The sequence below is a fragment of the Carassius carassius genome, chromosome 15 (genome assembly GCF_963082965.1).
Source record: "Carassius carassius chromosome 15, fCarCar2.1, whole genome shotgun sequence".
NCBI classification, from domain to species: Eukaryota; Metazoa; Chordata; class Actinopteri; order Cypriniformes; family Cyprinidae; genus Carassius; species Carassius carassius.
This window is the reverse complement of record NC_081769.1, coordinates 18,741,621-18,754,044: the sequence shown is the minus strand read 5'-3', so window position 1 is coordinate 18,754,044 and position 12,424 is coordinate 18,741,621. Positions and strand designations below refer to the sequence as shown.

Here is a 12,424-nt window from a genome sequence, read left to right as displayed (position 1 = left end):
AAAAGAAAAAATATTTAACTCAAAAATGAAAATTCAAGATTCAAACCCTGCATAACTTTCCTTCCTCCATGGAACACAAATTAGAAATGTTTGAAGACTATATTAACCATATAAACAGTATGTAACAACATAAAACCAGTTAAAAAATTTTATTCCAGGTATTTGGCTTTATGTGAAAAACAGCCTGAAATGTTGTCACTATTCTATGTACATTACATCAGCATCTTTTAAAATATTTAGCTTTTAATTAAGCATTAAAAGCTAAATGCTTTTAAAAAGCATTTAGCTGCAGCACAGTAAAACAGCAAACAGTTGTTTGTCATTGTAACATTGTGATGTCAATGTAATGTGACCAATTATTATTTTTATTGTTTTAGTTAAATCATGGCCACTATTGAGCCACATTAAAACTGAAATATATTAAAAGAATTAATTAGTATAGCGCGGCCACGATTACATTAAAATGAAGGAAATAAAATGAGTATAACATGGACACAGATGAATAAATCCTATGAACTTTTTCTTAAATCATAGCAACAAGATCTGTTTTTTCTTCCACATGTCATGCGTGGAGCTTCGTATATGACTGATCGTGTCTGGCACAAGATGAAGGAATGTAAAAACGAAACAAAACATTAAAAAGACATTTAAAACATGTATGTTAGACTGTTAAATGATTTAAATAAGGACATGATGTTCCTTTTAACATCTATAATAAAAATCTAATGGTATGTAATATATTAATCTTTTATTTCACATCGAGGGTGAACACTTGAGGGTTGAACATTTGTTAGAAAACTGGGGATCTGGATGCTTTGGGCAGCTGAGATGCATCTATATTATACAATACACCACCCTCACACACATGCTATAATGTATGTGCACATACAAATATATAATAAAATTAAACAAGCATGCGTACATGTAACCCAAGCCATACGTGTTTACTTTCCAGATTAGCCTGATGTTATTCTTTTCGAATGCGCAGTAGATAACTGGTGTCTTTCTTTGTTCACGTGTGCAGGTTCAGACACGCAGTGAGTCTCGGCAGCATGGCGGTCATGTGTCAGTTCTGCAAGCCTCCTCAGACTCTGGAGGCCACCAAAGGCTGCGCTGACTGCAGGTCCAACTTCTGTAACGAGTGCTTCAAGCTGTACCACCCCTGGGGCACACCGCGAGCCCAACACGAACACATCCTGCCCACACACAACTTCAGACCCAAGGTAAAAGCACACAGGGTCATTCTGAGAGGATCAACACCAATGTACCACCATCATAGAGAGAGAGAATCTTTGAGTCCTCATAAATTCCTGTTTTGAGATTTAGGAGAATTCATTAAATTCACGAAAAGTGAGAGAACAGACATTTATAATGATAAAAAAGATTAGTATATCAAATAAATGCTGTTCTTTTGAACTTTGGATTTATCAAAGATTCCTGTAAAAATACTACTGTGTCACTGCTTAAAATATTACACAGCACAGTTGTTTTCAGCAAGAGATGTTTCTTGAGCTCCAGATCAGCATATTAGTATGATTTCTGAAGGATCATGTGATACTGAAGACTGCAGTAACGGCTGCTGAAAATTCAGCTGTGCCATCACAGGAATAAATGTTATTTTAAAATATATTGGAATAGAAATTTGTTAATTTAAGTTGTAATAATATTTCACAATATTACTGTATATTTAAAACATAAGTGCAGCATAAAAGCCTTCTTTCAAAAACAATAATAATAATAAAAAATCTTACTGTCCCACATTTTTTTTTATGTATACGGAAAAAAACAGTATTTTGCATTATTTTTATTTCTTTTTTCAATGGATTCTTTTGTCTATTTTTATCTATTATCTTTTATCTATTTGTATCTATTTTAAACGTAATCCCATGCAAATAATATTCAAATATTGTCCTTTTCCGCAGTAATCAACACAGATGATTTTTGATAAACTATTATGGTCTCAAAAGTTCCTCTTAAACTCATTTCCTCTCTCTGTGTCTTATTCCTTGCCCATTTCTCTTCCTTCTCTTACTTTTCTCCCTCTCTCACTCACTTGCAGGTATTAGTGTGTGTGGAGCACGAGCAGGAGAGGTTGCAGTTTTACTGCAGGTCATGTCAGCGTTTGTTATGCTCACTTTGTAAACTCCGTCGAGCCCACAGTGGACACAAAATCATGCCTATTGCACTGGCTTACCAAACTCTAAAGGTATCCATTCCTGACTTTAATCATCATGTGCTCTATAGGCTTTAGACTGTTAATATTATAAATATGCCCAATATGCCCTTCTTTCCTGTATAAAATGGTTATTTGGGCTAATCTTTCTGAGCTCTAGCCCTGCACTGCTCTGAATGATCAAGGGCAGAGAGAAGAGGAATTCCTCTCAATGACCAGGCAGCTCTAGCAGAAGCTCTACAGTGTTGTTGGTGCTTAATGTAACTCATCATTCTCCATGTTGTGAAATCACAGGAGAAGATCACCAAGGGGATGAACTACATCTTGGCCAATCAGGAGTCTGTACAGGCCCAGATCACCCAAGTAGAGAGCGGCATCGCTCAGACTGAGGTACACAGCTCTGGTGTTTTAATTATACTTTTAGTGTTTGTGAGACACCTCTTCATTTCAGGGTATCACAGTAGTGGGGAGTTGGGAGTGATTTTTCCAGTAAAAATAAAAGAATAATGGAAATTGTGAAGTTTTGAAGTTAATTTATAAAGAAAATCTACTTTGTTCTGTTTCTTCATGTCATTCCAGACAGACTGGATGATGATCAGATCAGGTCTCTGTGTGCAGCACTGGCTGTTGTCAGAGAAATCCCATTGGATTATAACAGTTAATGGCAAAATTAATTAATATTTCCTATTGACACACTACAGCAAAAGATAGAAACAACTTACTTAAAACCATTTTTTAGCTGGTGAAAATACTAGTTTTCTAATAATTTATATATATGTCTGTGTGTGTGTGTGTGTGTGTGTGTGTGTGTGTGTGTGTGTGTGTGTGTGTGTGTGTGCGCGTGTGTGCGCGTGTGTGTGTGTGTGTGTGTGTGTGTGTGCGTGCGTGTGTGTGATTGTGGCCAAATGTCATGGCATGGCCAAGGTTCATTGAGAAAATTAAGAAAATATATAAAAAATTTATTAAGATATCTGTTATTATTTGTTATTATTAATGAGAATTTTTTTTTTTAAATGTATGATATATTATAATTTATAAAATATTTTAAATATAAAATATATGAATTATAAAATATAAATTGAATAAATTTAAGTAAATTGACAATTTAGACTTAAAATATTTTTTGACATTTAAAAAGAAACTCTTTAATAAATTGAAATAAAATCTAAATGTGGATAATAAGCCAATTTCTATATTAATTACCTGGAATTGTGTTTTTTTGTATTTAGTTTTTTCAGTGTTTTTTTTTCACTTGAAATAATCAAAATATTTATTTGTAGTAAAAAATATTTAAAGAAATTCTCAGTCAAGCTTTGCTATTCTGCTCTGCTGTCCTGTTAACTCTCTGTACCTCTGTGTTCAGGTGAACAGCGCAGTGGCTAAGGAGCAGCTGAATCAGTGTGTGAGTGAATTGCGCGGGGTGCTGGCGGAGCGTCAGGGGTCCATGGCCATGTTTTTGGAGGGGGCTCGTGCACAGCGAGCAGGTACTCTGAATGCACAGCTCTCCGAAAAACAGAGTCTTTTGGAAAACGCAGGGCTGCTCACATACACTCAAGAGCTGCTTAAGGAAACTGACCAGTCGTGCTTCGTGCAGGCCGCCAGAGTCACGCACAGCAGGTTAGAGTGTATGTTTGTGGGTGGCTGTGATTGTGCCAATCTGGCCATTTATGGAATAAAAATCCCACAATAGTCTTTTGTGTGGTTCCATAGAAACATTTTCAAAGTACACAACATAAATGTGGGAATATTATGTTACACACAATCACTTGGTATACAGAAAGCTTGATAATTATCCCTTTTTTTCTCCTCAGACTGGTAAAAGCAATAGAAAATCTACAGCATTTCTCTCTATCTGCTGATTCCTCGTTCCGACACTTTCAGATGGATGTCTCCAGAGAACTCAAAGCGCTCAGCAGCATGGACTTTATACAAGGTTTTCATAAAAATGGTCTTTTCTATGTCAAATATAATAATTAAATGCACATGCATTTGAAATTGCATTTAATCCCACCCCTTATGTTCCATCTGCAGCCCCATTGGCTCCTGTGATTGATACTCAAAAGACCTTGGCCTATGACCAGCTGTATTTGTGCTGGCGCCTCCCACAGGACTCCGCCCCCGCCTGGCACTACTCAGTGGAGTATCAGAGGAAAGTGGGCGGAGCTGGAGCATTATGGGGCAGAGTCTTGTCTGAAGGAAGCTCAGGAAGTAATGGCACACACTGTTCATGGCAGCGTCTGGATGATGTGGGCGGGACCAGTGCAGTGATTGACAAGCTAGAGATGGACAGTGTGTATGTCCTGAGGGTCCGAGGCTGTAATAAAGCAGGGTTTGGAGAGTACAGTGAGGAGGTATATCTACACACACCTCCTGCACCGGGTAAGATGCACAAATATACAAACACACTTCAGTCTGGACCACTTCAAAATATCAGAGACACATTTCTTTTTCTCCAGCTCTCAAGTTTATTGCATTATTGAATGTTTCATTTTTATTTTGCATCTTTCCCACTAATTCTACTTTTTCGACTTGCAATTTACATTGTCTGTCATCCACTTGTTTTTCTTGTCTATCCATCCATTTAATGATTCATTGATGTTTTTCTATCATGCATTCACTTACTGGTATCCATTAATTATCCATCAATTCTCCATGTATCCATCCATCAATGTATTCATTCATTGATTTATTGATTCATTCATGTGTTTTTTTTTTTTTTTTTGTTTACTCACGTGGCATCTATCCATCTATATCAATTATTCCTTCATTTATTGAATGATTCATTTGTTTATATCGATTCATTCTTTCATCCTCCATTTATTCATCCAACCATGCATTATTTGTCTGTTTGTTCACTCACTTGTTCATCCATCCATACAGGTTCATTGTCTATCCATTTTATTGATCCATTGATGTATCTTCTTCTATCTATCCATCCATGCATTCATTCACTGATTCATTAATTCTTCTGTTTGTTCGTTTGTTCATTCGTTTGCTTGTTCATCCATCCATCTGTCATCTGTTGGCTCATTTGTCCATCCATCCATCCATCCCACAATTCTGTCAACCTGAAATTGATCTTCTTGTGCTATTAGAGGTCTATTACATTCTCTTTCATTTTCTCTCATACAATTATTCTGTTGCTTATCAGTAGTATATTTCTACACTCTTTGACACATTTCTATTTTTGCTCTTCTCTCTGTATTATTTCTCCTGATGTTTCCTGTTATTCTCCACCTTCGTTTGCTCCTGTTATCTCTGCTGTTTCTTTGACTTGTATTCCTGTTTAACTGGAATATATCAGCTGCTTGATCTCCTCTGAATCCTAAAGTCCTTGAATATGTACAATATTCCTGCTGTCCTCTTTGTTTCCCTCTTTTCTCCAAATTTCCAACCCCATTTCTTCCCTTTATTGGTTATCCATATATACCCTCCTCTTTCTGTCTCTTAATTATGTGCTCACTCCTTCATCCTCTTTTTGTTTATGTTCTGCTCCTTATGACCTGGCCTTTCCAACCCTCTCCTCTCCTCCGCTCCATTTCTCCTGCATACCTCAATCTCAGTGTTGTCGTTCTGCCTGGATTCCCGCTGGGGCCTACATGCGGAGCGGGTGGCGCTGGGAAAAGGGCAGACATATGCCCGGAGTGTTCCTGGAATGACTCTGTTGCAGGCTGCAGATCGGGCCCTCACCTCATGTCACCTCACCTCTGACCTCCTTGTGGCCGATGTGTCCATCACACAGGGACGACACTACTGGGCATGCTCAGTGGAGCCTGGATCCTATCTGGTTAAGGTCATCATAGACATAAGTACATTAAATTGATCAGAAGAATGACTGTTAAGTCATTTATAATGTTACAAAAGCTTGTTTTCATTTTATGAATTTATTATTCATTTTAAATTGTATATTATTCATTTTAAATTGTTGCGATATTTCACAGCGTTAAGGTTTTTACAGTATTTTTGATAAAATAAATGCAGTCTTGGTAAATATAAGAGACTTCTTTAAAAAAAAAAATTTTTTTTTACAACCCAACCATAAACGTTTGAGAGGTAGTATACTGCACTTTTTTTTTTTTTTGCAAAAATGTATAATATACAGTACGTTTTAAATATAGATTTAATACAATTTAAATATAGATTTAATTAAATATAGAAGTAATATGAAAAAGTTTGTTAAATTACTGAAATAATTATTATTTTCAAGGATTTAATTTTAAATGAAATATTTTTCTTTGTTGTATCATACTGACACTTTTGCATTTATTTATTTATTTATTGCATTTATTATTGGTGGGCGGTGGGGGTGGGGGGGATCTAAATATTGAGAAAATTGCCTTTAAAGCTGTACAAATGAAGTCATTAGCAATGCATATTAGTAATCAAAAATTAAGTTTTGATTATATACGGTAGGGAATTTACTAAATATCTTCATGGAACATAATATCCTAATGACTTTGGCAAAAAAGGAAAAATCGCATTTTGACCCATGCAATGCATTTTTGGCTATTAAATATACCTGTGCAACTTATGACTGGTTTTGTGGTCCAGGGTCACTTATTCAAGTAATATTTATGAATTGCATTTTAGTATATTCATAGATTTTTATATGACAAAATATATTTTAAACAGAAAAATATCTATTTTATCTGTGTGTAGGTGGGAGTGGGTATTGAAGCAAAACTTCAGGAGTGGTTCCATCTTCCACAAGACATGGCAAGTCCACGGTGAGTCCATTGCGATGCGCAAAACTATGCATTTGAACACTGAATAGCAAATACTTAAACTAACAACAAAAAATCTGATTCAGAAGCTTCAGACTGTCATAGCAAAGTCAGAATTTCCTCCTCTCAAAGGTCCATGAAAAGGTCATCCATAAAATGTGTTGTTGTTCTGTTGTAAGTAATCTTAAAGATTCCTAAATGCATCTACTTTTGGAAGGCCAAATAAAGGGCTTTTGTCTAGATACACACATCATCTCCCTGACATGTCTGCTTCAACACTAACTGAAACCATGCCTTCTTTCTTTGCCGTGAACATTTGGGCGACATAACACAAATATTTCCACAGAGTGACGTAGATATGTGGGGGCGTGTTTAAACAAGGGGTTTTAGGGGGCGTGGCAGAGTCTTAACTCTGATAAAGAATATATCTTTGGATTTGAGACTTTAGTCTTTGCAGCTTTACATATCTTCTTTATGCACCAAGAGCTTGTAACACTCCAAAGAGAAAGGAAAAATTGAAATCGCATCATATGACCCCTTTAAGATGACTTACCTAGGCTATATTTTTGGTGATTTAAGTTTTTCTCCTTCCATTTCTCTCCGTAGGTACGATCCAGACAGTGGTCATGACAGCGGCGCAGAGGACGCCCAGGACAGTCCTCCTTCATTCTGTTTCCTCACAATGGGCATGGGCAAGATCTTACTACCCAAGTGTGGGGCATCTAACACTTCTAGCGGCCCCCTCACTGCCCCCTTACCACCTCGCCTTGGACTGTGTCTGGACTTCGAGAAAGGGCGGCTCACTTTTTATGATGCACACTCTTTGCGAGTGTTGTGGGAGGGGTCTGTTGATTGCTCCGCCCCTGTTTGCCCAGCGTTCTGTTTCATTGGTGGCGGTGCTCTGCAGCTGCAAGAGCTTATAGCCAATCACAGTACAGAACAGAACCCACCAAGAAGAGTGACCATCCAAACACGTGCCACAGACGCGGGTCACTAAACCGTCTGATCGCTTTGAAACAAGTCAATTCAGCACCTTTAAGCAAATCTTCTTTTATCGTTTTCTATCAACTTTGTTTACCTGTTTATTTCGTAGCTAATGATGCAATGACTAATGATATTTTATATTAAGATTCATTTAGTTTCTAAGGATAGACATTAAAAAGTGGTCATGGATGCTAACAACATTTAGCATGCTAACAACATGTAGGTCAATATTAAATAACAAGGAATCGTTCGTTTTATGACCTCAAAATCAAACAATGAAATCAGGTATGATTCAGGTTCACTCATGACACAAAGCAAATGATTCCTCGCTATTTACAAACTCATTTTCCAGCATTGTTAGCATGCAAACTGCCTAAAAAGGGTGTGCTAATAGTTAGTAAACATCTTGGTTTGTTCATTAACAATATATGTGCTCTACAAGAATGGAACAATGCCTTGAAATGTGATCACATTGCAATTCAAATCCATTTGAGACAGTTTATGGCTGTCTTGTTTATCAGTTTCATGTTTCTAAGTATTTCCCAATGTCTTTGAATTGTCTTGCTACTTTGAGGCTCAACCAAGATGCGAAACCTTTGGTTAGACATGTTGTATTGGTGTCAGTACACGTCCTGTGCATAGAGACCTTGTCTGTTTGGTTTGTTTGGGCCAAAACAGGGCTGATGGATGCCTTCAGTAAGCGAAACTAAAAGAACAACCGTTTAATGAAAAGAACCTGCTTTTGTGAGATCTCTACAGGTGCCTGCTCTAGTGTTACACAACCGACTCTCCCATTTGAATGTCCTAAATAATAATCTCCAAAACAAAACAAGACACACCCCATACTTTTTTTTCATAATCATGAATGCTATGGTTATGTCTTTTTCATTTGCAGAATGGGTATTATGACAACAATTTAGCGGGCAAAGTTTAATTTCAGAAATGGATGCTGCTTATGACCGTGCAACTGTCAGTCATTAGAGTGTGTTGTTAATGGATAATTTTTGAATTGCATACAGAATGTCAGTTGTATTTATTGTGTGTGTGTGTGTGTGAGAGTGAGTGTGCAATATGTTATTGCAATAAAGACAGTTGCTGAAAGCTCTGGTTTTGGTCATGTTTTCTGCTATTTGGACGCATTGTTGCAGATTCAGGTCTCATTGTGTGAATTTATATTGTTGTTGAGGATATTATGTAGCATTTCTTAAACATGCTGGTCCTTTGAAAATTGGAAAAATGTTTGTAAAAGTCACAAATGGCAGAAGTGAAATAAAGCATCAACATTTCTCACTTGTATTATTTATGCATATATTTACCCTGAATAAGAAAGCGTTTACACAAAACACATTATGCGTTCCACTGTGCAGCTTTTCCATTATATTTTTTCTATGTAAACACATGTTAGATGGACATGTTTGACTGTTGCGCTCACATAGACACAGTGTTCTAAGAGCTAAAGCTAAAATAAGTTAAGGTAAAAAAATCTCTCCAAACTTCACTGCTCTACACAAAAACATCTGTGTGAACCGGCCTTAAAGGGATAGGGATAGATAAAATTCTGTCATTAATTACTTACCCTCATGTCGTTCCAAACCCCAAGACCTTTGTTCATCTTTGGAGCACAAATTAAGATATTTTTTTGATGAAATCATAGAGCTCTCTGAGTATCCTGCAAGGATTACTACAACAAACAAGGCTAAGAAACATAGAAAGGACATCAGTGAAATAGTCTATGTGACATCTGGTTAAACTTTAAGCTTACAAAGCAGCGAAAATACTTTTTGTGCACAAAGAAAACAATAACATAATTTATTCAACAATTCTTCTCCTCATGTTACATTCTTCCACCATTTGGGATAGTACCCCAGAACGTAATCAGCGTTGTTTACATTTAGCATACGCACGCTTTACTGAATGTAAACAATGCTGATTATGTTCTGGGGCACTCTCTGAAATGTCAGGAGATGGTTTTGTGGTCCAAAGTTGAACGAAGGTCTTAAGGGTTTGGAACAACTTGAGGGTGAGTAATTAATGACAGGATTTTTGGGTGAACTAACCCTTTTTAAGGAAGTTAACTGCAAAAACTCCCTGATTTTCTGTTTTTCTGGTTCCTTGGACCTTCCCAAGTTTAATAATTTTATGTAATATTTACTACACAAAAATTCTTGATAAATAGCAGGTGAACCTAGATCACATTGTCCTTTTTGTTTTGGGCATTGGGGTTTCTCTCCAGACTTGATTCAGGTAAGATTCACCCATCCTTCTGCTGTTTTCCGCACAAACTGTGATCTCATGTTCTCAATAACTGTTCATTACAGGTTCATTTGTCAAGGTTATCTTTTATTTTTGTCTGCTGATTAAGAGATCTGTGAAAATGGAACAATTTGGACAGCAGTTAGCTGTATGTGCTTGCTGGCTGCTGTGATCATCTCTGAACAAAGCGAGTATAATGACCTCTCTCATTTACTTTTCTTAGCAATTAACAGCATTTTATGCCCATTTCTGAGGTTTGCCTTTGGATATTTCTGTCTTTTATCTTTTGAAAACTGTCTTTTGCTCTCTATGCCTGGCAGAACTTCCAAACGATCTTAGTCATATGATGACATTTACTCATGTACATGCAGGGCACATCCAGCCGCCTGAACATGACGAGGCCTTTGACATGATCACATTAGAGTTTGGGTGGGAACTCAGGTCTGTTAGTCTTGTCAAACAGCAGTTACCTAAACAAGGAATGTAAAATATAAAGTTAATCATGAATGAAGAGCCACCATTAAAATATCTCCTTTCTCTCTCCATCACTAGACTGGAAATGTTGCTCAGATCAGAATAAAGATGGATATTTGAATCATCGCGAGTGCATCCTATTCATCAGACATGTCATGAGACTCATTTGATGAAACAGGCACACATACATTTTGATGTGAAAGTGAAAGAGTTTAAGAGGTCATAACTGAAGTATATAGAATGGAAATCTTTTCTCTTTCACTGACTAAATACACAGCTTAACTGGTTTCATGAAGTCTTTGTTAAGCACTTCGATGCAATCGAGTAAAGACTAAATGACTGAGCAAAATAGAGAAACAAATGTTTTTTTTCCACCATAATTGTGATCATCTGTGCATCTACGTATGAGGCTGTTTCAAAGTGTAAAGCAAACATGAGTGCTACAACCACTTATTGTGACGCAAGCAGATCATTATTGTTATACTTTACTAGCAGGTTCTTTTCATATGATGTGAATATTTGTTCAGAATGTCCCAGCACATATTGTTATTAAAGTGAAAGGAAAAGAATGCTTCATGTCAGAATGCTTTGAAATGCTACGTGTCAGTCCGGTTTTTGTTTGTCCTATATAGAGGCCGACTCACCCATTTCACTGTCTATTTTAATGCACTGTGTTCTTATACCGTTTATATTACTTTGTGAGACCGTGCGCCTCAGTCTGAGAACATAGAGATTTGAATGATATGCTGATTTATGGATGAATGCTGCATTATTTTCATGATGTTCATCAGGAACAAGGAAGAACATATCAACAAATCTTTGATCTCCCCTCCCACATGACTCTTTTCTCTGTATCATAGGTGGGAATGGGTGGTGATATGTAAATCACATGTATTTCTCTCCTCGTTCAGAGCAGCAGGCAGTTTCTCTTCAGACTTGATACAGGTAAGAAGCACCTGCACACGGCTCATTTTCTCCGCGAACTATTGTTTTACGTTCTCTCACTATGTTTACTGTTCTTATTTTCTGTTTTCAAAGTTCTGCTCTGGTGTTCACTGCAGGCTATAAACATTACTGCTATTACTGCTTATTGTATTAATTATATTTTTGATCAGCTCTTTATATATTCATATGTTGTGATTTTACACTTGCATGCTGAATTAAGAAATGAATAAAATACCACTGCGCAATATCATAATTGTATTAATCCATTCATGTCAATTTTCAGATACAGAATCACAACATATCAGGTATTATAATATAAAGTGGCACTTTCTAATAATTAATTAAAAATTTTAAAAATATCATTGAAATGGCTACACTGTCTACAAAATGCTGATTTCTAGTAAATGAAGAATATTTACATATGGATAGATGAAAGACTTAAAAAATATACATTAATCCCTAAAATGAAAATTGGGTCATAATTTAGTCACCCTCATGTGGTTTTAGACCTGTGTGACTTCTATTTTCTTTAAAATGCCACAAATGTTGGAAGACACTTTCAGTCACCATTCACTATCAGCAAGTGAATGTCGACTGAAATGGTCAGATTGTCAAACGTCAGCTTGTTCCACTAAAGAAAGACATTCAGATGGGTTACAAGCAATTAAGAGAAATTCGATTTTTGGGGAGAACTATCATTTTAAATCTTTCACTTTGCTAGTATTTACCAGAAAATGACAAGTTAGTGTTGCAGCATGTGAAAACCCACATTATGTCTGCCACTGTTGCTTGTATTTTAAGTTTAACAAAAGCTTGCACAACCGGATCGACAGCTCAGCAATACACTTCAGTGAGCATTTAAAAAGACTGT

At 36.6% G+C, this 12,424-nt stretch overlaps 1 protein-coding gene across 1 annotated transcript in view; it reads left to right on the top strand.

The window, feature by feature from the left end:
- The window catches only part of trim46a (tripartite motif containing 46a), a 12,076-nt gene extending 2,909 nt beyond the window's left edge, over positions 1-9,167 (top strand). The window contains 9 exon segments of the mRNA XM_059567759.1: positions 935-1,223; positions 2,060-2,206; positions 2,468-2,563; positions 3,537-3,790; positions 3,985-4,106; positions 4,205-4,552; positions 5,737-5,966; positions 6,833-6,900; positions 7,504-9,167. Coding sequence (XP_059423742.1) covers positions 935-1,223; positions 2,060-2,206; positions 2,468-2,563; positions 3,537-3,790; positions 3,985-4,106; positions 4,205-4,552; positions 5,737-5,966; positions 6,833-6,900; positions 7,504-7,894 — 1,945 coding nt within the window. The 3' untranslated portion in view covers positions 7,895-9,167.
- Positions 9,168-12,424: the final 3,257 nt, after the last annotated feature.